This window comes from Canis lupus, chromosome 13 (genome assembly GCF_011100685.1).
Source record: "Canis lupus familiaris isolate Mischka breed German Shepherd chromosome 13, alternate assembly UU_Cfam_GSD_1.0, whole genome shotgun sequence".
NCBI lineage: Eukaryota > Metazoa > Chordata > Mammalia > Carnivora > Canidae > Canis > Canis lupus.
In genome coordinates, this window is record NC_049234.1 from 46068506 (window position 1) to 46092660 (window position 24155).

General features: G+C 45.2%; 1 protein-coding gene across 8 annotated transcripts in view; it reads right to left on the reverse strand.

The window, feature by feature from the left end:
• Positions 1-717: 717 nt before the first annotated feature.
• Positions 718-24155, reverse strand: part of USP46 (ubiquitin specific peptidase 46) — a 93324-nt gene continuing 69886 nt past the window's right edge. For all 8 annotated transcript variants that reach the window (XM_038556081.1, XM_038556075.1, XM_038556077.1 and 5 more), the window contains 5 exons: positions 19281-19357; positions 11068-11151; positions 8702-8899; positions 5525-5603; positions 718-4415 (listed from right to left, as the gene is read on the reverse strand). In XM_038556081.1, the coding sequence (XP_038412009.1) occupies positions 4314-4415; positions 5525-5603; positions 8702-8899; positions 11068-11151; positions 19281-19357 (540 nt within the window). In that variant the 3' untranslated portion in view covers positions 718-4313. The remainder of the gene's footprint in view (positions 4416-5524; positions 5604-8701; positions 8900-11067; positions 11152-19280; positions 19358-24155) is intronic.

Below are 24155 nucleotides of genomic sequence, written 5' to 3' on the forward strand. Positions count from 1 at the left end.
TGGAAATTGGTCTGTGGGTTTTTATTGCCCATAACTGGGCCCAGGCCAATGCATTCAGATGACCACCTCGTGCTCACACAGAACTCCTGAAGGGACTGGCTTGGGGGGGGAGGGGGAGGGGTGAGCCTTGAGCATTTTAACTGCAGGCTTGGTGTCGGGCAGGCAGTGCAGGGAGGGGTGTGCATGCCCCACTGCGGGGCCCCACAGCTCAGGAACCACCCAGAAGCCTAGGGCTGGCTGTCAGTACTACTACCGGGCCAGGACCGCAGCCCCACTGGTGCCTAGAAACCAGCTGCTGGAAGCCACTTTGTTTGGGGAACGGATCTTCTATTTCATAACCAGCAAAAGGAAATCTTAATATGCAGAGCCCCAGCTAAGGAATTCACCTGATAATATACCTGACTCTTATCCCCCCCCCAAAAAATGATATCCTCAATTTGGTATTCCCCAAATACAGGTTTCTGGATTACTTCGGTTGATCTTTTTCACTCAGAAGCAGGACTGAGTTACCTTCAGAACACTGACTTTATCAACCTTGACAGTAGCACCGCATTTATCTATCACAATGACCAGAATGTTCTTTACATTGCTTCAAAATTAAGTTTGGAATGATTACCCAGACATGAGACTTGCCAATAACTCACATTGTATCAAAAAGGGTTTTTTTTTTTTTTAGGTCCATGTGTGTAATGTTATCAAGATATAATTCTCTAGGAAGAGAATTCCTATTTTATTTATTTATTATTATTATTATCTTTTTGCAAACAATTTTAGAGGCGGGGTGTTAAACTGATTGAAATTTCACAAGATTGACGTTATTGCTTAAAGTGCTTGAATTGGTTACATTAAAAAAATTAAGGTACAGATTATTCTTAAATAAAAACTAAACTTTTTCAGCAACAAAATCAAATGAATGCCACACAAATACAGTAACTATTTTGGTTACAAAGAAATGGAGGCCAAAAATAAATTAACGTAATACTGGAAAACAGAAATTTAATTAGGCAGAAAAGTAGGAAATAATTTTCCCTGACCCATGCCATTTACATGAGTTAATCACAATAGTGCTAATAAATGCCTTGACCATATAATAGCAAATGAGGGCAAAACATTTAGTGCACGATATTTTAATACACGTGAATATACAAAGTTGATCAAAATGCAATGTTTAAAGATAAAATCCATCTGTAATAAAGCTACACTCCAATATCTAAAATAAGTCCTAAGCTCCAGTTAGAACATAGTTCATTGTTAGGCATGCCCATGAAATTAAGCATATCCATGAAAATAAATGCATAGGGACCATTCCTGTCATTTTTTTTTTCCCCATTTCATCTGAAATCCAAAATATGCCAGGCCGTAAAACCAAATACGACTGCCTGCCAATTTAAGCCAACATCCTCTCGTTTTGTTCCTTGGCTCTCTGAGAACCAGTCCACTTCATGCTGCCCTGGAATGGAAAATGTATCCATGTAGTAGGACCGGATGTCATTCATTTTGCCAAAACTGGCTTTTAAACAAATGCCTTTTAAGCCAACTGTACCATAATCTAGATGCTCAGCTAGAAAGTAACCAATAAAGCAAATGTGTCCTGTCTTTTTTAAGTGGAAAACACTGTGACTTCTTTTAAAACCCGCAGCAGTTAAAAGAAATACAGCAGGCCTACTCACTCCTGCCAGAAAATGACACACAAAACCCCTGCCATTTGAGGGAATATTGCTGAGCCTTTGTGCTGGGAATATTGCTGAGCCTTTGTGCTATCGCTGACCTCAGAATGGTCTCACACATCTCACACCGTTCTCTGCTTTACGCAATGAATGAGGGATGAAAAATAATGTGTTTGCCTGCTACTGTCTTTAGGTAAAGTGAAATGATTTGGGGGAAATGTAGCTGCCTAGGGTTTGTTTCATTTACCGAAGAGAAAGAAATGACCAGATAGCTCTACAGCTTAAAAATCTGATGGAGTAGCAGTGGATAAGTGTGTTTTGGTCTTTCTCCAATCTTCTCTTCATGCATCACACAATCATTTTAATGCCTTTGCATTATCTTCCATACTTGTTTTTTTTTTTTTTTTTTATTTCTAACCTCTATCCAGGAATACTGAATTTTAACTGATCCTTTCAATGTCTTCTGTTTAGTCACTAGGGAAAATTCTTTACACACATAATAAAAATAATAACAATAATAATGGAAATGCACTGAATCTACAACTTAGCATTTAGATATTTACTTCTGTAGGCTTCCAATTGAAACTTTTGTTTTCTAATAAATTAGCTTCAAGAGTCATTTCAAAGATAATTTTAATAGTTTTTCTTATGAATCAGTTCCAAATATATTAGATATGAACCATTTTCTTTTTTTTAAACTTTGCAACCTGTGGTCAGATACATGGGTAAGATATAGTACAAACAGTTTCTTCTATCAGTCATCTCCAACTGCAAAGTGTCTCCTTAAAAACAGAATAAATACTCACCTTCCAGGTAAGTGATTACTGCATATGTTTCATGGAGGAAAAAAAAAAGACAAAATATTTATAAATATGAATTTGCCTCTAAACAAGGCAAGGTATATTTTCGTCACTTGTATAAAACAATAACGTGAAGATCACCCTGTTTTTGTCTTCTCCAGTGAAAAGTAGAACATTTCACTTCAAGCATGAACAAATGAAGCGTCGGCATGCTTATTTAGGTTCTGAGCAATAAACAGTTCAAGATATCTCAAAGACAAGAAATCCAGTTTTCATCTAGATAAAGTGCTATGCTCTTGTTACAAAATGGCCACCAACATTTTCGATTTCAATTTTAGTTCACATTATGCCAAACATCTGCATGTTCGTTCGCTGATTTATTAGGTAACAAAATAATATGTTCACAGTATATTAGAGTGAATGGAAGTCGACTGACTTCCCAAAGGAAGCCAAGATCTATGACTCAGAGTGTTTGTAAGAATCCAAAAACCAGCTTAACAGCAAAACACCAAATTGACCCTTTTAATAAAAGGTACCAATACTCAAACGATCTAATAAATACATATATAACAAAAGTGAACAAGGTAAAAGTAACTACAGTGAGATGAGGTTCTTCCACAAAAAAAAAAAACAAAAACAAAAACAAAACAAAAAAAAAACCGTCTCGTCAAGCATTCTAGGAGTCTGAGCCAAAGAAACGCCACCGTTTTGTTCGCCCCTCCGCCCACCCACTCACACTTCCTGTGACCCCCCCTTCATGCCCAGCTAACTCCAGTTATCCCTGTAGGGAAGGTTCCATGGTGGCCCCGTGGCCCACCCGTGCCTCAGTCAACAGGCTGAAGCATGAACAGGTGGACCGAGGTGGTGAGGGCCCAGTGCCTGTGTCCTTCCTGACAGAGAAGGATGGGTGCTGACTGGGGGATGACAGCTGTGCCAGGGGGCAGTCCCCGTGGCGTCTCAACCCTGCGACCACAGGCTGCACAACACCCAGCTGGGGGACGCCTTGGGATAGCTTAGCGGGGCCAGAGAGAGGACAGATACAACGCACAGGACCTCACGGGAGGGGACGGTCACTACAAACGAACAGCAGAGGGTTCTTTTCCTGACACGTGATTTTGGTAGAAAGATAAGAAAAGTAACTTTTCACTTGTCCACACAAGCCTCCGTCTCCTGCCCCTGCCTGGCCCGAGCCCCACACCTTCTGGACCTCGGCGATTCTTCAGGCTGGGTGAGCCCAGCCCGGGCATGGCTTCTCCTCACCCCGTCTCCACCTGGAGGAGGACCTTAATGCTGAGGTTACTCACTTTTAAAACGTTCTCACTTGCACAGACGTAAAGCTGGAGTTGCGGCCCTGAAAGGTGAACATCTACCTAACTCTTCTTCTGTCCTTCTGTCAGACAGGAGGCAGGGCGGCTACAACGGGGGAGCAGAGCTTCCAGGGACACGGGAAAGGAATGCATGGAGACGCCATCCCAGGAGGCCCTCGGGACGTGGACTGTACACATTCGCAGGACACGTCACTCTGATTCAGCCAGACACAGCCAGTGGTGGAACATTCACCCGATCCTAAAATTAGCAACTGTTACTCATACTCATCTTACTACGATCTGATTGCAGTTAAACTCTACCTCAGACTAAAATAAAACCACAAGTAGTGCTGCATGTAAAAAAAAACAAAAAACAAAAAAACAAAAAAACAAAGGGAGAGAAAGTCTAACACAGCCAGACCACTGGACTTGGCGTAACACCACTGGTGGGCCGCTGGGGAGGAAAGTCTGCGGGGAAACCAGGTGAGAGGGCTTTGAACACCCCGCCCCATATGGAATTAGTCCCGCAGCTCTTCAGGTTATTCTCTTGACTGATAGAATAAAATATATCCAGATTCTGAATTTTTTGATATATCCGATGTCAGGCCATAGAATTCTTCAATAGCTTGGGCGTCTATTTTCTGCAACAGAAGAGAGACGAAAGAATACAACTGTTTAACGTGATGACTGAGGGAAGGAAGGCAAAACGAACTGGGATGAACAAGCAGATGTAAGACACGCTGTTCTAAAATGACAACTGGGAACTTCCGACAGCGAACGGGTAATTCCGCAGATTTGACAAAGGGGCACGATGACATAAATCGCAAATCGTTGAGGAGGAAAGCCACCCTTTCATCTATCAGGCCACCACGCGTGGGCCCTCTCTGAAGCAGCCAGCGCTTCTGTCTTTCAAATGGTGTGTGGGACGGGGGGACGGGGGGCAGGGGACGAGGTGGGGGGGGTGCTTGGGAATAACCCTAATTCTGTTAGATCATCAAAATTCATTGCCTTTAGTGTCACCCTAGGAGCTAAAGTGGACCTTGTCCGAGTGTGAAATTCTCTCCTTTACCACAAAATCAATATATGGAGCACTTGAGTTTTAGGTCCCACAGACTGAAAAAACTTTTTTTTTTTTTTGTCTTCTTGTTTTTTTGTTTTTTTTTTTTACAATCAATATGAGGAAAATGTGGTATAATGAAAGAATCTGAATAGAATCTTTTATTTATTACTTGGTCTGTACTAGAGAGGGCTTCAGGTACACTGGAAAACGGGACTCAGTAAAAATGTGATTTCTGGGCAGCCCCGGTGGCACAGCAGTTTAGCGCCGCCTGCAGCCCAGGGCGTGATCCTGGAGACCCTGGATCGAGTCCCATGTCAGGCTCTCTGTATGATGCCTGCTTTTCCCTCTGCATGTGTCTCTGCCTCTCTCTCTCTCTGTCTCTATAAATAAATAAAAAATCTTTAAAAAAATAAATAAATAAAAATAAAAATGTGATTTCAGAGATCCCACATCTACAGCTGGTCAGTTAACAAGAGCACGGTATGAATAAGCCCCCACATCACACTCCTTCCTCCCTTTCCACAGAGAACGAAGAGCAGCAAAATCTAGTTTTGAGAGAAAGGTAAGTTGTTTCCAAAAGCCAGATTATGGGAAAACCGGCCTATGTTAGGAAATGTCCACACATACACACGCCCCACAATACAGTCTGCGCACACCCTCGCCCCACTGTAGAGTCCTGTGCATACCAACCTCTACAATGTCATCATCAAACAAAAGCCAGAAGCCGTGACTCTTCACAATGGTAATATAATGCCCACGATTAGGACCACTGGAAAAGAACAAACAAGAGTCATCGAGTTAACGTTTACCTCTTTAGAAAACTACGCAGCTCTCTATAAGCAGGGATTTGCTAGAACAAACTAGGACAGAGAACGGGTACAGGTCACACTCGCTTCTGCTTGGCCACAACTTACGGAGGAAGACCCACGTGGCGGTGCTGTGCTGAACACAAGGGACTGTTTTGCAAGGATGCAAAAGCATCGGTCTTCTAAGGACCCACAGTCCAATGGTTCCGGAAAGCAGATATTCAAACTCAACAGATAAAAACGAATAATTCCTGTACACCTACTCTGTGCCAGACCAAAAAAAAAAAAAAAAAAAAAGGCAGTGAAGAAAACAAAGTCCCCACTTTCTCGGGTTAAGGGTTGGATGGGCAATGACTAAACTAAAAGATATGTCAAGGGGTGACGAGTGCCATGAAGGATAAAGCCAGAGTAACCGCATGGTGAGTGACGGAGGGAAGTGTTGACAGAGGCCTCTCTGCTAACATGAGATCTGAGCAGAAGGAAATTTCCCCGAGAGAGACGCGGGTGATGGTGAGAAGCCGGGGTCTATGTGACGGAAGTTTTGGGAACAGGGAATGGCAAGTGCAAAGGTCTTGGGCGTGGGGGGAGGGGAGGTGGTTCCTGGTGTGCTCACGGAACAGCAAGGAAGCCAGAGCCCAGTGAGCCAGGGAGAGGGGAGGGAGGAAGCCCCATGGGCAACGCGGCATGGGGTCGCGTAGTTAAAACTGGACTCTGCAGTGGGCCAGCCAGGAAGACACCGGGGCATTTTGAGGAGCGGCATCATCAGAGTTTTAGAAGTATGTCAGACCATAATGTATATGAACAAGTCCTCAAATGGAAAGGTATGTATCACACAATATGGGGGAAAAAAAAAAGCAGAATTAGACTGCTGTTACCATGTGGCTAGATTTGCACAACGGAGGGGCTTTAACCCTAAATCTAGAGTCCGGTTTTGTTTTTTTGGTGTACCATCATTAAAGTTCAAAAGGTGGATTCGCCTTGGCTTGCTTTCTTTTCCAATAATCTCGACATCCACCACGGGGCTCGAACTCACAACCCCAAGATCAAGAGTTGCACGCCCCACCAACCAAGTCAGCCAGATGCCCATGTGCTTTTTTTACTTTTTTTTTTTTTTTTTATGATAGTAACAGAGAGAGAGAGAGAGAGGCAGAGACACAGGAGACACAGGCAGAGGGAGAAGCAGGCTCCATGCACCGGGAGCCCGACGTGGGATTCGATCCCGGGTCTCCAGGATCACGCCCTGGGCCAAAGGCAGGCGCCAAACCGCTGCGCCACCCAGGGATCCCCGGTGTGCTTTTTTTAAACACAGGATGACCCACACGATCTGCTCCTGCCTCCTTTCTCCCAGGTCATCCAGCCGCTCTTCCCCCACCCCTCCACCATCACCCCCACCCCCACCCCCACCCCACTGGTTTGCTGTTTTCACACACCGCTTCTTCACGTCGAGGGCCTTTGCCCTTGCTGGCCTCTGCCTGAAGTACTTCCCCAAGCCGGGCATTCCTGGCCCACTCCATCCCTCAGGCCTCAGCCCACATGTCACCTCGGCAGCTACTCCCCGCCGATCACTTCCCCTGAAGAGGTGCCTCCTACCGCCCTCTCTCATTGCCTCGTTCATTCCTCACAGCCTTCACCAACCTCACAAGTTATCTCCCGGTGGGTCTGGTTTTGGTGCGGACAGGCCGGGGTGTTTCCTTATGATCTACCTTTCCCACTGGACCCTCAGCTTCTTGAGGACAGGGCTCATGGTCACGGACATACCCGCAGACCCTGCCACAAGCCTAAGACACAAGTGTTCAAAGAATAACTCGCGGTAGGAATGCATGAATGGGACTGTGCACCTGCTGCACCTGTGGGCCAGGAGGTCGCGGCACGGATGAGGAAGAGCTCAGCTCTGGGCTTCCCAGTGCCCACAGCCGAAGGCCACGTGGGCCCCACGTGCACAGCCGGCCCTGCTCCATGGGGGAGGACAATCCCACCTCCGGTGGGGAAGATTTCATGAAGGCCAGGTAGTAGTAGCATGACTGAGTTGACGCCAGGGCTCCTCCAACCCCCGACACCAGGATTGCTCCGACCCCTGCCCCCCATATGGAAACTGTTCCAGAATCCAGGCTCCACTCGTCCTGCAGGTCTCCCTGACAGTGTCCACCTCATCCTCTCCAGCGGCCCAGCGGTTAGTCCCCCCCACCCCAGATATCCCTACTGAAACCCCCCTGTGCCCTACACATCTGAGCACTTGTGTCCGCACTGCCTGCCCGCAGCAGCCCCCGTGCCCCCTAGGCCACACGGCCCCCAGGTCCCAGGCTCCGCCAGCCCGGACCTCCTTCCACCTCCTGCTGTGGGCTCCCACCCAGCATTCACAGCTGGTGTCCAGATCACCAGGCTCCTGTGTGCTTGCCGGCAGGACCCTTGCTCGGGGGCAAACAGGAAGCGGGCTTATTACTGACCGACACCCAGGATCCCGAGAATGTGGGAAAGCATCCTGTGACTTCAAGTCACCCTGCAGGGGGCAAAACACGAGGTGCTGTGGAGGCGAAGCTGGGTTTCTGACCGCGCAGGGGGAGAAGTCAGTCAGTCCCCTCCTCTGAGGGCAACCACGCGCCCTCCCGTCAAAACGTGTGCACCGAAATCCAGTCCACGTAGACGGAGAAGAAAACATGCCTGCTGGGGGATGTGCCCACCCCAGACCCCCGGCGGGCGGGGGGAGAACACGAACCCGTCCCAGCTGTGCAAAGGATGGCAAACAGGCGCATGTCAGCAGACTTTTCCATGCTTGTATCTATAGCTATGGGATAAAAAAATATATAGATATCTGCTCAAAAGGACTTTCAGCCAAACACACCACATCTCCATAACTAGGATCCTTCTCTCTTGCTCTCTTTCTTCTGATGGGGTAAATGCTGAACACCGCACAAAGAATATTTATACCAGCACATTTTAGATTTTTCTCGCAATGACAAAGAAGACCTTGGATGACATTGTCAAAAGGGGCCAGCATCGCGGAGTCCCGCGGCCCAGGGAAAGGTGCAGCTGGGGCCGGGCCCCGCCCCCCACCTGCCCTCACCTGCCACAGTGAACCACCACGGCCACCAGGTCGTACATGCGGTCCAGGTTCACGGCGTCGCTGGAAGTGTTGAAGAGCCGGAGCTCCAGCGGGAAGACCACCCGGTAGGACAGCTTGGTATACCTGTGGAGCTGCTCCATGTACTTGAACCGCTTCAGGTGCAGGGCCAAGATCATGGGCAGCTTCTTCACTCTCATCCTGAGAAACCACGAAACAGAACATCAGCCATCCCCAGCGGCCGTCAGGGGGACAGACACGCTGCGGCCACACGGATGGGGGGCGGGCCGGGGTCTCCCGGACCTCGAGCCAGCAAACAGCCAAACCACTTGCAGGAATCCAAGCACGCTTGCTTACACACACTGGCCTAACCTACTTTGCTCGGCTAACTGGGGCACAGCCAGCGAGAGCCAAGTGCAACAGCAGGTCTCTGTTTCTGTTTGGTCAAATGAGACAGTCTTGAATCGTTGTAGCGCTAAAAATGTGACGGCCGGTAGCTCTCCCTTACTGCCTGCTGCCTTCCAGAAAAGGAACGATATTTGGACGGCTCCACCTCCCTCCACCCCACCTGGAGACAGCGGAGAGGACAGGTGGCAGCTTTCGAGAAAAAAAAAAAAAAAAAAAAGATGCGAGCCCCTTGTGCGCCTCATTCAGAGGAGGGAGGCGCTTAGGGCCACCTTTCCCCAACCCTGCTTGCTGGAGCACTCGAGGTGTTAGCAGAGGCTGGGGTTCTGCGGCCACCTATTTTGAGGCTCCTCCCTGCACACTGGCAAACTGGAGGTTTTGAGAGATCCTTCCAGAAAGGAACTGTTCCTTCTTGTTTGATGCAGCCTTTCCCAAACTCACATGAACACAGAAAGCGTTTTTCACCAAGTGACCATTAATATTTCTCAGTTAAAAAAAAAAATCACAAAAACATTTTATGTAGATGATTCTGCTAGCATAGAGGACCTTCGGTCACCTTCCATCCTGAGTCAGCGTCAACGCTGCCCAGCTTATATACATTTTCAATGTGTGTTATTTGAAAAGGGCAAATTTTAAAAGACTACTGTTCAGGCATCTATGGAGGCAAAACCCCAATTGTAAAAATAAGCAATATGAAAAAAAAATAATAAGCAATATGACAACATCAGCAGAAACCTAAGAATCAGGATGCCTGGGTGGCTCAGCGGTCGAGCGTCTGCCTTTGGCTCAGGGCATGATCCCGGTCCCGGGATCGAGTCCCACATCGGCCTCCCTGCGAGAAGCCTGCTTCTCCCTCTGCCTGTCTCTGCCTCTCTGTGTCTCTCATGAATAAATAAAGTCTTAAAGAAAAGAAACCTAAGAATCATGGGGAACCCCACATTTCACTGGAACACAGAATATTTGAACCCATAAAACCTCCAGGGCTGAGCAGTACGCACCTCCATCCCACGCGGGAAGGGCCGGCTGGCCTTGGGCAGACTGAGAGGCTAAGGACGGGGAGCAGAAACGAGCTGCCCTGATCACACACGAAAGCCTATCACCTCCATTCCCATCTGGCAGGATGACTAACCTTTCATAAGCTCTGATGCAGCAAGGAAAGACGTGCACGTCTAGTCGGGGGAAAGAGCAGAGGAGGTTGGGCAGAGAAATTATTTGCACCTCAGCTCTAGACCCCTGAAGGTTTCAGACAGCAGTAATGAGCTTCTGCAAGTTATTTTGAATATTCCACAACCGTGGGCAGGGTGAGCTTAACTCACAGTGAGGCCTCATGGGATAATTAACATGTCAAGTTTCTTGACTTCTGGGGCAGATAACAGAGAATCCCTGATTATCTATCGCACGCTGTCCAGGGGCTGTAAGCGGCTGGTGGTAGTAAAAGGACAAGCAACCATGGATCCTCTATCAGTTTAAAACGTGATGATTTCTTATCACCTATCCATATAACTGATGTGTTATTGATTTCCTCGTGTTTCCATATTAAATGATTAACTTCTTTAAACTCTTGTGTCTCTGGATAGGAAGTTCCGATACTTAGGCAATATCAACAACATTACTAGAGATCTACTACGGATTATAATGCTAAGTTCTTTTTTTTATAACTTGCCTTTCATCCCAAGGGCATAGTAATTCTATATGACCACCACTCGTTCGCCCCACACAGGATCTGGCACACGGCACACAATAAACATTTGCTGAATGAAGGAATGAATGAGCAAATGATCCAACAATCACGCAAATGGACAAGGCTCCAAGGGAGGCATTCTTTTCCTGGTTTCTCCAGGGAGGAAGGCAATTGACTTCTCCAAAGCTACTTGGCCATGAGCCCACGGAACTGGGATTCAAAAATCAGACACGGTTCCTTCCCTCAACACAAAGCCACCCCCTGGGCTAAATCCTTTACGCACCTTTTCTGGGCCTCCTGTTTGCTGCAGCATGTTTCACAATAGTATTTTTGTTCACTACACAGGGTTTCTGTGTTGCTGAAATCCCTGCAGAGAAAAATATTTTCAACTCAGAAAACAGTCCAAAATGTACGTGGCGTACCACGTTTTAAACCCTTTATTACACCTAGGGCCATTTTTAAGTGGACGTGGGGAAAGAAGTAATGAGAAAAGATCTTTCTGATGAGTGGCTGCTATGACTGCCATTTGGACCGCGTCTGCTGCCCTGGGTTAGGAGTTCACCACTGGAGATTTTCAAGGAGAACTTTATTTCACGGGACCACAGACAAATATAAATCAAGGTTCCAAATGATTCAGAAAAAAAAAAATCTCAAGGTTCAACAAAACTACCTGTAACCTGGAGATTACAAATTAGAAGAGATAAATACTATTATAAACGCCCATCGTTACACTGAAAGATCCCCAGAAAAGTCAATCACGTAAAATGCAAGGCGATATTATCGTGTAATGAAAAACGGTGTATCTCAGGTGGTCTACATTTTCAAAGAGCACAAAGGTAAAGATGATGAAATTTAAATCATATACAACTGCCCTTAGATTGAACTAAGAAAATCCCTAATTACGGGAAGGAGATGCCCGCTTCCTACAATCCCCGGCTCCCCGGCACCCTCTGCACCTCGGCTCCTTTTGAGAACAAACGCCACTGCAGTGTTATATCTGTAGCCACCCCTATCAGGAGGTTTTACTGCACCACTTATAGTTTTCATTTTTTAAATGTCATGGCTTCTCATTCTTTTCTGGTCATTGAGATCCTACTTAACATTCCTGTGGTACTGCTTCAAAGGCTAAGAACATCCAGAATATAATAATACCCTAGAGTCCTGAAAAAGCCTGTGATATTTCTTTATTCATAGGGAGTGTCCTAGCACCAGAATGATCAGATTTTATTAAACAGAAAATGTTATTTACATGCTGTTATTGACTCACACACTTGAACAGAGCTTATCAGAAGAAAACCCGGATTGCTCGTCATTCACTATGCAAACGTTTATCAACAGTACTCTGGCCTTGGTGCTGGGGGCTCGCAGAAGCACCTGCCCTCACGCTGGCCCCCGGGCCACTGGACACGCGCAAGTGAGCCACAGGCAGTGTTCAGTGTAGGTTGAAAAATATCATTCCACACAATTCTCCCACTGATAACCCCCCAGCAGTTCCCCAGGACACTTAGGAATGAATACAATCCAGATACCTTGCCATGGTCGACAGGCCCTCCGTCCTCAGACCCCTGACTGTTCTTCTGACCTCAGCTCCTACCCTACCCCATCACTGGCCTTCAGCCATCCTGGCTTCTACAGGTGCTGCTTCCCTAAACAGCTCCTTTCCAGATGCTTCTGTGGCTGGCTCCATTCATTGTTCAGAGCTCAGCATAAATGTCACCTCTTGGGAGAAGATTCCTCTGCCCACCTTCTGCAAATCCACTCAGCTTCTATCCTGCTTGCTGTCTTGTTTTCTTCGGAGCACTTAGCAAGTATTTGAAACCATCCTCCTATTTATTTGATTACCTGCCTCCCCTCTCTGTGTCTATCTCACTCACTGCCACATCCCCAGCACGCAGAACAGGCCCGATGCAGCACGGCACTCCATCCGTTGGCTGGGTGAGGACAGAAGCACGCATATAAAGTCCAGGGGAAAGCACAAAGGAAGGAGAGATGAACCTGAACTGGGGTAATGCAAGTCATTTCCAAGGGATGATGCTGAAGTCAGGTTCTCCAAGAGGGAAGGTGTGCCAGGAGGGAAGGTCTGTCCAGGACCCCAGACACAGGGGCCGCGGCAGCACAGGCACATGGAGGCAAAGGACAGGGTGGGCCTCGGAAGCTCTAGAATTCCACTAACCGATCTTAGCAAGGAAGAGACATAATCAGACAGTGCTTTTGAGGAACACCTTGTCCGACAGCACTGTGGAGGAAGGATTGGAAGGCTGAGAGGCAAGAAAACAATTTAGAAGGCAATTACACTCTACTCTCAGATATCGGGTGCTTGGTGCGTAAGAGAGGCTCAGACTCAGCTGAATGAACGCAGGCTAACTCTTGATGAAATAACGGATGTGAACACTTTTCTTGGCCTACACAGGATTGGGGTGGAACTGGTGCGTGGGAGGCAGGGAGAGGGGGAGGAGAGTTTGGGTGATGATGGAGATTCACATCGTTGGGATGTCTACCGCAGATCTAACTCTTTATCCAGCTCAAGAGCCAGGATAATCAAGGCAAGCGGAGCAGTGAATAAGAAATTAAATACTTTCTACTCTTGTTTTTCAAAGAAAGTTTTCTGAAGTATTGGCAGACCCAGATAGGTGGAAATACAGCAGAAGTTAGTACTTGATGAGCAGGCCCCATTTACAAATGACCACCCTCCTGTCCCGCCCCAGCTGGCCAGGGGCTCACGCTTCAAGAGAGACACGGTAATGCTTCCAGGGCACCTGTGGACTGAGAACTGGAAAATGAGGCTAACTTAGGAAAAGGCGCTGACCCCAGCGGGTAACTCAGAGGGAGAGCAGGTCTGTCTGTACAGATGCTGACCAGCTGCTGGAATAAAAGCAGGCAACAAAGGTTGAGGAAACCTTTCAAGGAGAAAGTCAAAGAGGAGGGAGTGAGTACAGAGGCTCTCTGAGGCTCAGGAATAATGACCAAAGCACAAAGTTGCAGGAAAGCACAAAACTCTGTATTTCTTTTAAAAAGAGTCATAGGAGCAGTCAAACATCATTCAGAAATATACTCTGGGAATAAATCTAGTAAGAAGTAGACGTCTTTACAAAGGAAATTATGAAACCTTATAAAAATGTATACAAGGAAATTTGAAAAACTGAAGAAAGACTTTCTGGGTGGAAAGACTATTGTAATGACAGCTTGTGTGTGTCCAAGGTAACATCCATGTTTGATACATTTTTTTATTACAATTATAACTTTTCCACTCAGCACCATAGATCAGAAATTGATTTTTTATTTTCAATTGTTTAAAGATTTTATTTATTTGAGAGACAGACAGAGAGAGAGTGTGTGCACAGGGGATGGGGAGAGGGGCAGAGGGAGCTGGACTAGCAGACGCCTCACTGAGTGGGGAGCCAGACTCGGGGACTCAGGATCATGACCTGAACCGAAGGCAGATGCTTAACCGACCGAGCCACCCGGCTGCTCCCAGTAATTGATTAAAAAAAAAAAAAAAAAAAAATCTCAAGCAATGCTTCTCAATTGTCATGTCATGATCCACATAACAAATGACACCATGGAGAAGGGCAAACCGATGTGGCTGTTCCTCTGGCTTGCCCTGGAGCCCTGGCAGCTCCAGGCTCGGCGTGGCCTCCCAGGAGTGCAGGGGGATCAACACACACCTGTAACCTATTTCCTATGGCACATCAGTTGGGAAGCTTTGTTCTAAGGATGACATCAGCAGTTCTCCTGGCTGCCCATTAGAATTCCCTGGGGAGCTTTCAAAAACCATCTCAATGCCTAATCCCTGCCCCTGGCCCCCACTCAATTACATCAGAAGCTCTCCAGGTAGAACAGGTGGTTCCAATATGCTTGGAAGGCTGAGAGCGTAAAGCTTCCCAGGTGGCTCTCGCAGGCTTGGAAGTCTGAGAGCCGCTGTTCCCAGAGCTTTGTAACCTTAACATGCATTTGAATCACCTGGAGATCTTGTCTGAATGCAGATTGTTTCACTCATTCATTCATTCATTCATTTATTCAACCTAAGATGCTGTTCCAATGAGCTCCCAGGTGATACCGATGGTTGTTAGCCCAAGGACCACTGCCTGAGCAGCAAAGATCTAGAGCAGTGGATCTCAAACTCTGGTGGTGTTAGAATCACCTAGAAAATAAATTAAAAATAGAGGCCCAGGCTTACGGAGGTTGGATACAGCCAGAGCCAAATTATGGAAGCAGCCCAAGTGTCCCTCCATAGATGAATGGATAAAGAAGGCGTGTGTGTGTGTGTGTGTGTGTGTGTGTATTATCTAGCTGTAAATATTATTCACCCATAAAAAAAGAATGAAACCTGCCATTTCCAACAACATGGATGGACCTATAATGCTAAGCAAAATGTCAGAGAAAGACAAATACCGTTATGATTTCACCCATATGCAGAATTTAGGAAACAAAAACAAAGGGAGAAAAAGGAAGAAATATCAAGAAACAGACTCTAGTAATTACAGAGAACACACTGATGGTTCCCAGAGGGGAGGTGTGTGGAGGGGAGGGATGAAATAGGTACGGGGATTAAGAGTATATCGGGATCCCTGGGCGGCTCAGCGGTTTAGCGCCTGCCTTCGACTCAGGGTGTCATCCTGGAGTCCCGGGATCAAGTCCCACGTCAGGCTCCCTGCACGGAGGCTGCTTCTCCCTCTGCCTGTGTCTCTGCCCCTCTCTCTTTCATCAATAAATAAAATGTTAAAAAAAAAAAAAAAGAGTATATCCACCATGATGAGTGCTGAGTAACGACGTGTAGAATTGTTAAATCACTATATTGTAAACCTGAAACTAATATAACACTGCATGTTAACTATACCGGAATTAAAATTAAAACCTTAAAAAAAAAAAAAAAAGACGCCCAAGCTGACTGAAGTTGAATAGAAACTAGGCTTCTATTTTGTCAACTTCTCCAAAGTGACTTTCATTCACACCAAAATGTAAGAACCATTGATTCGAATATTAAAGAAGATGGAAAAAAGAAATCCATAAGAGACACATGTCAAATATTAGAAAATACTATATATCAATAATAATCAAACATAGGTCAGAGAAATAGAGAAATCAATAAATAGGAACGTGGCACTGGATGGCTGGCAGGGATGCGTACAAACTCAGTATAGAGAAGCTTCTCAGGGGTACCTGGCTGGCTCGGTCAGTATCGTGCTTGGGGTTGTGAGTTTGAGCCCCACGCTGAGTGTCAAGATTTTAAAAATAAAGGAGGTTTCTCAAAATAAGTAGAAAAGGAACTCATTTTAGAGAAGATAAATTTTTAAAATAGAGCTAAGGGAGAATGAAGAGCTACGTCCCTCCCAGCTGACCTCCCCAGTGCTGGGAGAACAGGTGTTTTCAACTCAAGGAAGACAGGGGAAGAAGTGGTTTCCTGGAGCTTAAAGAGGTTTCTGTGAAGGAGCCACAGGGAGGGGCTGAGGCACGAAGTGAAAGGCAAAAAATACCCAAAAGGCCATGGAAGGATAATTAAGATAAACTTCCACGTATATGAAGTTTTTGCCCGAGGCCATCCCTGAACTTTTCAAAAGAAGGAAAAACAGTCTCGGTACTCACGATACAGTTGGCTCACCCTGCCTCAGACATGGTGCCGAGGTCGGCGGTGCCAGGGTTCGAGTTCCGTTACGGTAAGGATTTAACGGTTCCTAGAGACCTGCACCCTGAGTTTAACCACTATTTATTTCATCATTCCTCTGGGACAAAAGCAGGGAAAACATACTGTTAATTGGTCATCTGGAAGGAGGTGGCAGGGACCTCAAATCCTACGATGCAAATCCTACAATTTTAGCTTGATTTTTGGCTTCTTTTTGGTCATCAGAATGAAAGAAAGAGAATGTATCACATGGCAGGAGAGATGCAGATGGTAAGGAGAAAATTCATAGTTCTGATTTGAAAACCAGACCCTTAAAGAATGCAAACCAAACGGAACCATGGAAGGGGCCCAAAACCATTCTTCCTCTTTTGTCTCAGGTGGAAAACGCTAAGGGACCAGCTGGCATCGTTGATTCCCTGGGCCCTTCTCAGGCATTGGCACTTCTTTCTTTTGGGATAGGTTAGAAAGCTGCCACTGCTCCCAGGCCAGAGCTCCGCGGGCGTGAGGGTGAGTGGCAACACCCAGCACAGGTCTGTCTTCCTGTTGGGGTGGTGGTGAGATCTCAGGCCTGTGTGAGGGCAGATATAGGGAAGTCAGTCAAGTTCTACTTTAGGGATGATGTGAAAGAGGGGCAGGGCAAGCGATCTGGGAATACCAGCCCGGTCAGTCCGATCAGATGCAAATCTAGTGTTGCTTAAAAGGCATCTAGGGGTGCCTGGGTGGCTCAGCCCCCCCGAGCATCCAACTCTTGGTTTCAAGCTGAGGTCACGATCTCAGGGTCATGAGATCGAGCCCCTTGTCTGCACGTGGGGAAGTCTGTGAGATTCTCTCTCTGGAATAAATGAATAAATCTTTTAAAAAATAAAATATTGGGGCGCCTGGGTGGCTCAGTCAGTTAAGCATCTGCCTTCAGCTCAGGTCATGGTCCCAGAGTTCCGGGATCGAGCCCCATGGCGGGCTCCCTTGCTTAGCGAGGAGTCTGCTTCTCCCTCTCCCTCTGCTCCTCCCCCTGCTCATGCTCTCTCGCTCGCTCACTCTCTCAAATAAATAAATAAAATCTTTAAAATTTTTTGAAAATTTAAAAAAAATCTAAAAAATAAAAGGCATTCCAAAGCTCTTTCATCCTCTTCCATCCCAGCTTTAACATCTCCAAATGCCTCCAGCCTACCTTTGTCAGGTATGCATGACCAACACATACATTTCTTAAATAAATAAATGAAACATAAATCTGAGTTACATGTCTTTATAACAAGTTTCTCCAAAGATTAAAATCATAACTAACCAGTAAGCCTTTTACCTGGCTGACTGAGATCTCAAAGCTACAGCCACTGCCATCTGCCCTTTTGAGCAGCCCAGGAATTTCTTTGAAGGGAGGAGAAGCAGTCAACCTAACCAAATTCCCCCCAACTCCAACTCATAAAAAAGGAGGGGGAGAGGCAAATAGTATCTTTCCTCCCATTCCTTCATCTGCAACTAAAGTGGGCAAAACCATAACTTTTTCCACTCCCTGTGATCATTAGACCTTGGAGAAATTTAAAAAAAAAAGGCTTCTTCTCACAGGAATATTAGGAACTCATGCTATAAACAGAACCATTTAGAAGAAAAAGAGGCCACCTTAGCCTACAAAACACATTCCAAATAAAGAGTTAACATACTTGCCCCTAGACCTAAGGCCCTTGGACACACGGGCTGGTGGGCCACTCCAGCAGGAAGTGCTGTGTAACTGGGTAACTCATCAGTGCAGGGAGTGGAGGAGGCCCTGGACCCCTGGAAACCAGAGAGCAACCAGCTCCCCAAACCCCACACGACACATGACATGCAGATGAACCAAGAAGCTCTCCATGTTGGCGCTGGTGCCATCACCCTGCAAGATGACTTTCCAACAGCCAACTACCACAGCCAGTCCCCTTAACCTAACCTAAAAGGTTCCAAGTAACCTGAACTCCTGAAATAACGCTTCTGTCACCCAGTCGCCATTGACAAAGATCAACAGTGCCTTGTCCAACGCTATACAATGTCTCTGAGCTATGGTATCCTAAGCAACGGGAGGCCTGCCTGGACCACGAGGTCCACACTGGAATCCCCACACCCAATCACTCTGTAGACCTACTTCATTCCTTCAAAGCACCAGCTGTCATCTGTGGATTCCCCCTAGAACATACATTCTGATTCTCAGTCTGCCATGCCCAGTGTCTGGAGTGGGGCTTGGCTGCTGCTAAGTCCTCACGACCTACTGAAAGCAGGAGGGGGAAGAAGGGAATAAAAGAAGAGAAAAGGGAATCGTGTCTCTATACTGACTCTGGGCACATTTCCAATGTTCAAGTCAACAAACAATATGCATGGAATCCCAGGCACGTACTGTTCTGCACTCCCAGCTCCTTACCTCCTCTCAACCCTAACAGGGAGGAATTTCTTTCCATCACTGATCTCCACAGAATGCTCAAAGATGGAGAAACAGGCAGTTCCCTCATGGGTTCTCAGCTCAAGAGTACCTAATTTTTCAAATTAGCTTAGAAAAAGAAAGAGTCACGTAGGCATGGGTAGCGTTTATTAATCATGTGTGTCAGAGACAACGATGTGAGAGCCAGACTGATGAAAGCCAAAGCCTACACCCGTATTAAAGATTAAAATTTATTTTTAAACGTAATGACTAACAACTTTCACTTGATCCTCTTTCTTCTCCACAGGATCCTTCTTCTCTAGACCACATATACTTATTTTTAATCTCTCTCGGGAAAGAAGTAGAAAATAATAGGATTATATGGGTTTAACAGAAAGGAAGATTACCTCCTGAGGAAATATAGTATATCCCCCCCCCCCACTTATTTACTATCCTGATCAAAAGCTCAGATCACAGTCAGAATTCATGAGGTTACCTCAGACAGTGGGTAATGGATGTATTCTGCTCCACATCGACAGAAAGGTCAAGAAAATCTTCATCTTTGCTACTAACCTGAAGCAAAGAAAAAAGAGAAAAAGTATTAGGTACAAAATACATAATGGACATAGTATGTCAAATTTTGAACACTTATTGGTAACCAAAACCCAAAATGCAGTCACAGTCATGTGCAGTTTTGTATACTCGCTGGCAACTAGTTACACCAAAAACAACCCAATCTAGAGAAAATCCCCAACTCTCAATTGACCACAGTCCCGTTCCAGCTTTGATTCAGAATTTTTAATAATTAACACTCAACCAGATTTCTCTTCCTCCCCATTCGTCTTGCCCGTCATTCCAAAGAAGGAAGTATCAGACAAACACTGATACAGCCCAAACTGGCAGAAGGAGAAAAATTGAAAAAGAGACAAGAGACTTCGAAAACTCACTACTCAGGTAGGCAACCTTTCAGACTGTCTGCCCTGAAATCACTCGCTCTCGAGCCTCATCATCCAAGCTGCGCTTGGGGCCAGGGAGCCTGATGTGTGCTGGGCTGGAGGGTCACACTCACCGCACGTGCACCTGTCCCCGAGCTTGGAAAGCAGCCATCATTTGCAGAGCTCTGTGCTAACTGTGCTAACTGCTGGACCCGGAGCTGGCCTGGAGCCCTGGCTCATACAGGCCACCCTACTGTGGACTGCTCTCAGCAGCTGGCTCACTGACCCAGCTGTTTCTCAGCTCCTGCGGTTAACACCACACCAAGCCTGGCTCTTGTACTTACTGACGTTCCCTGAGTAAAACTGCTTGCATTCCAGCCGTACACTGGCAAGCCTGGTGTTTTCCTCTCTTGGGGGGGGTAGGGGGTGCAAACTAGCACAGAAACAACCTTGAAGTATTCAGTCAATTGGCAGCAAAATGAGAAAACACTCCCTTAAGTGTGACAACCACCCTATGACCAATACTCTACTGTAGGTCCTTATCTAAAGGAGATGTAGAATGTAGACAGACTTTTATACTTTTACTAGTACACACAAGAAAGGGCGTAGACACAGACTTTCCAGTTCCATATCCTGTCTCTGCCACTTACCCAGTAGATGACTGTAGGCCAATTACTTAGCCCTGGTGTACCTTAGTTTCCTCATCTATAAAGTGGGGACAGTAAGAGTACCTATTTCATCAAGCTGTTGTAAAGATAAAATAATACATGTAAAGTGCTTTCAGAAATAGACAAGACACTCAAAAAGTCAGAGAGGGGTATAAAAATTATAAATGGCCTAAGATGGGCAAAGAACTGGGAATGGTTCACTACATGGTGGATATCATACAATATTACATGAATAAATAGACTATACAACCGCATATAAGCTAATTCCAGTTTTGTATAAAAAAGGCATGTATATATTTATACACACACTCCATCATTCTGCCCTTTTTTTTTTTTTTAAATGGCACTTGTTACTTCTATGGTAGGATGTATGAAAGGCCCCCAGTCTTCACCACTGCCTACACTGGCTTCTTTGCCATATGATCCTCTCATCAAGAGATGTGCTTCCCATCCTTGATTCTGAGTTCAGCCTGAATGACTTGCTTTGACTAGTGGAGTGTTAGAGGACATGTCATAAGCAGAAGCTTGAACAAGCACTTATGAAGTCGCTCTCTTGCATTTCTGTCATCATCGTAAGAAGGATCAACCCGGGCTAGCCCACTATTCTCAGGAAGAAGACGAGAGACCCATGGAAGAGAGCTGTTCTCTCTAAGGTCCCCCAGCCAAGCCCAATCTAGAGCAAAATGCCTAGCCAGCCAGCAGATACATAAGTGAGCCAGCTAAAATACAAACACACAAGTTCATCCAGGTCCAGACTAAATCAGGTGACCCTCGGCCAACTCATAGTTGAATGAATTATAATAAATGATAGTTGATTTAAGTCTCAGAGGTTTTGAGGTGGTTTGTAAGCAAAGCAACAGGTAACCAATACTACTACTTCATATTACAAATGTTTTATTTGTATTTTTTTTATTGTCTGACGCCCCCTTGCTAAAATGAAAGGCTGGCTCCAGCAATGACTAAGATCTTGCCATTCGAACACTCCTCCAGAAAAACTATAGAGCTCAGATAACTATAAATAAAAATAGCTACCTGAAGGTGTTGGGGAAACCACACAAACAGATGGAAGCAGAGTCCACACCTGGAGAAAAGTTACAGAGAGTAAGCTCATGGTTACACAGCCTTTAGATGGGAATCTGGGAACAAATACAGTCTGTCTGGCCTTGGAATCAGAAAACTGAATCTGGGAAGACCATGTGTACTGGCAAGAAGGGGAGGAACTGAGAGGGTATTCCCAACCCTGTCTGCCCACATCTCTGGTTGACCACTGAGCCGCTTATGCACAGAGTCCATACACTCACAGCACTCAGCTAGAGACCAAAGGGCTGACCCAAGATTCAAGCTGCCACCTAAGAAACAGATTTGTAGTTTGCATCCAACCAAGATAAACTGCCTGCTGGAACTCAAACATTAACACTTACTGAAAAAATATAACAGAACTTAGGGTCTCCCAAGTTTTACATCCTCAATGTCCTAGATACCATTCAAACCTACAAAATGTGTGAAAGGCAGGAAAAATAGGAGACATTCTTAAGACAATTGAAACCAGTCCTCGATGTAGACGTTAAAATTAGCAGACGAGAATTTTTTTTTTAGAAGACAAGAATTTTAAAGCTATTGTAACTATTCTCAGTAAAGTAAAATATACTCACAACAAACCAAAACATAAGAAATCTCAGCAGGGAAACAGAGAAAAAAAAAAAAAAAAAAAAAGAAAAGAAAAGAATCAAATGGGAATTCCAGAACTGAAAAATTCATAAGCCAGATGGACTTAACAATGAATTGGAGATAACAGAGGAAAGAAAAAGTGGACTTGAAGACAGATCAACAGAAAATTAACCAATGAGAAGAATAAAGAAAAAGGAAAGATTGAAATAAAAATTAACAGATACTCAGAGAACTGTTAGAAAATGTCATACATACAACTGGAGTCTCAGAAGGAGAGGAGAGAAAGAGCAATAAAGCTGTTTGAAAAATAATGGCGAAATATCAGAAAAGCTGTTTGAAAAATAATGGCGAAATATTTCCTAACTTGGTGAAAGAAATACATTTATAGATTAAGACGCTCAACAAACACCAAGTATTTGGATAAACACTGCTAGAAGGCCAGCCAAGGCACATCACAGTCAAACTGTTACAAGTCAAAGGCAAAAAGCAAATCTTAAAAATATCCGAGAGGAAAATGACATTTCACAAAAGAATGGTTCAACTGGAAGCTGATCTCTCATCAGAAATTAGAGGCCAGAGACAGCGGAACAACATCTTTAATGTGCTAAAAAAGAAAAACTGTCAATGCAGAACTCTTAAAAGCCCATAAATAGATCCTTCAAGGATGAAGCCAAAATAAAGAGAATTCATTATTAACAGACCTGCACTGCAAAAAAAAAAAAGGTTAAAGGAAGTTCTTCAAGCCAAAGGGAAATGATACCAGATGGAAACCCAGATCCTCAAGAAAGAATGAAGAGCATTAAGAATAGTAATTTTGACACTTCCCTGTGGGGTTTGTAATACACATAAATGTAATACATACAACACTACAGCATGAGGACCGCATAAGGCAGGGCCAGGCAGAAGGAATATGCACCTGTATGGTTATAAGCTTCCTTTTTTTTGGGGGGGTGGGTTATAAGCTTCCTATGTTTTATGTAAAACAGTGACATTATTAACTGTAAGTGGACTGTGAAAAATAAAGGATGTATACTGGAATCTCTGGAGAAACAACAACACACACAAATATATACCAAGAGGAAGACTAAAATGGAATTGTTTATGCAAATACATATATACATGTACATATATTCAAAATATACATGTATCAACATAATTTTTTTAAAGCGAGGGAGGAGGAACATAAAAACAAAAAACTGAGGGGGAATATATAGAAAATGAGTAATAAAGAGGGGGCCCCAAACCACCCATACTGGTAATTACATCAAACATTAATGGAATAAACATTAGTGGTGGCCTGGGGCTTGCAACAGAGATTAATTGCTGGGTACAAGGAATTTTACTGGTGTAACAAAAATGTTTTATAAAACTGGATTATGATGATAGTTGCACAACTCACCAAATTACTTTAAAAATTACTGAAACGAGGGCACCTGGGCGGCCCAATGATTGAGTGTCTGCCTTTGGCTCAGGGCATGATCCCAGGGTCCTGGGATCAAGTCCCACATCAGGCTCCCTGTGAGGAGCCTGCTTCTCCCGCTGTCTATGTCTCTGCCTGTGTCTCTCCTGAATAAATAAATAAAAATCTAAAAAAAAAAAAATTACTGGGATGCCTGGGTGGCTCAGTGGTTGAGCATCTATCTGCCTTTGGCTCAGGGCATGATCCCGGGATCAAGTCCCACACCGGGCTCCCTGCGAGGAGCCTGCTTCTCCCTCTGCCTGGGTCTCTGCCTATCCCTCTCTGTGTCTCTCATGAATAAATAAATAAATTTTTAAAAATTACTGAAAGGATGAACTTTATGGCAGATAGTATGCCTCAATAAGGCAGTTTTTTCAAAAAGTAAAAGAGGGGCACCTGGGGGCTCAGCTGGTTGAGGGAAGAACTTGTGATTTCGGCTGAGGTTGTGATTTTATGGGTCGTGAGATTGTGTCCTGTGTTCTCAGGCTCTGTACCCAGCAGGGAGTCTGCTTGAGATTCTCTCTCTCCCTCTGACCCTCCCCCAACTCAGGTGTGCATGCACTCTCTGTAAGATCAATAAATCTTAAAAAAAAAAAAAAGAAAAAAAAAAGAAAAACTGGGCCACCTGAGTAGCTCAGTCA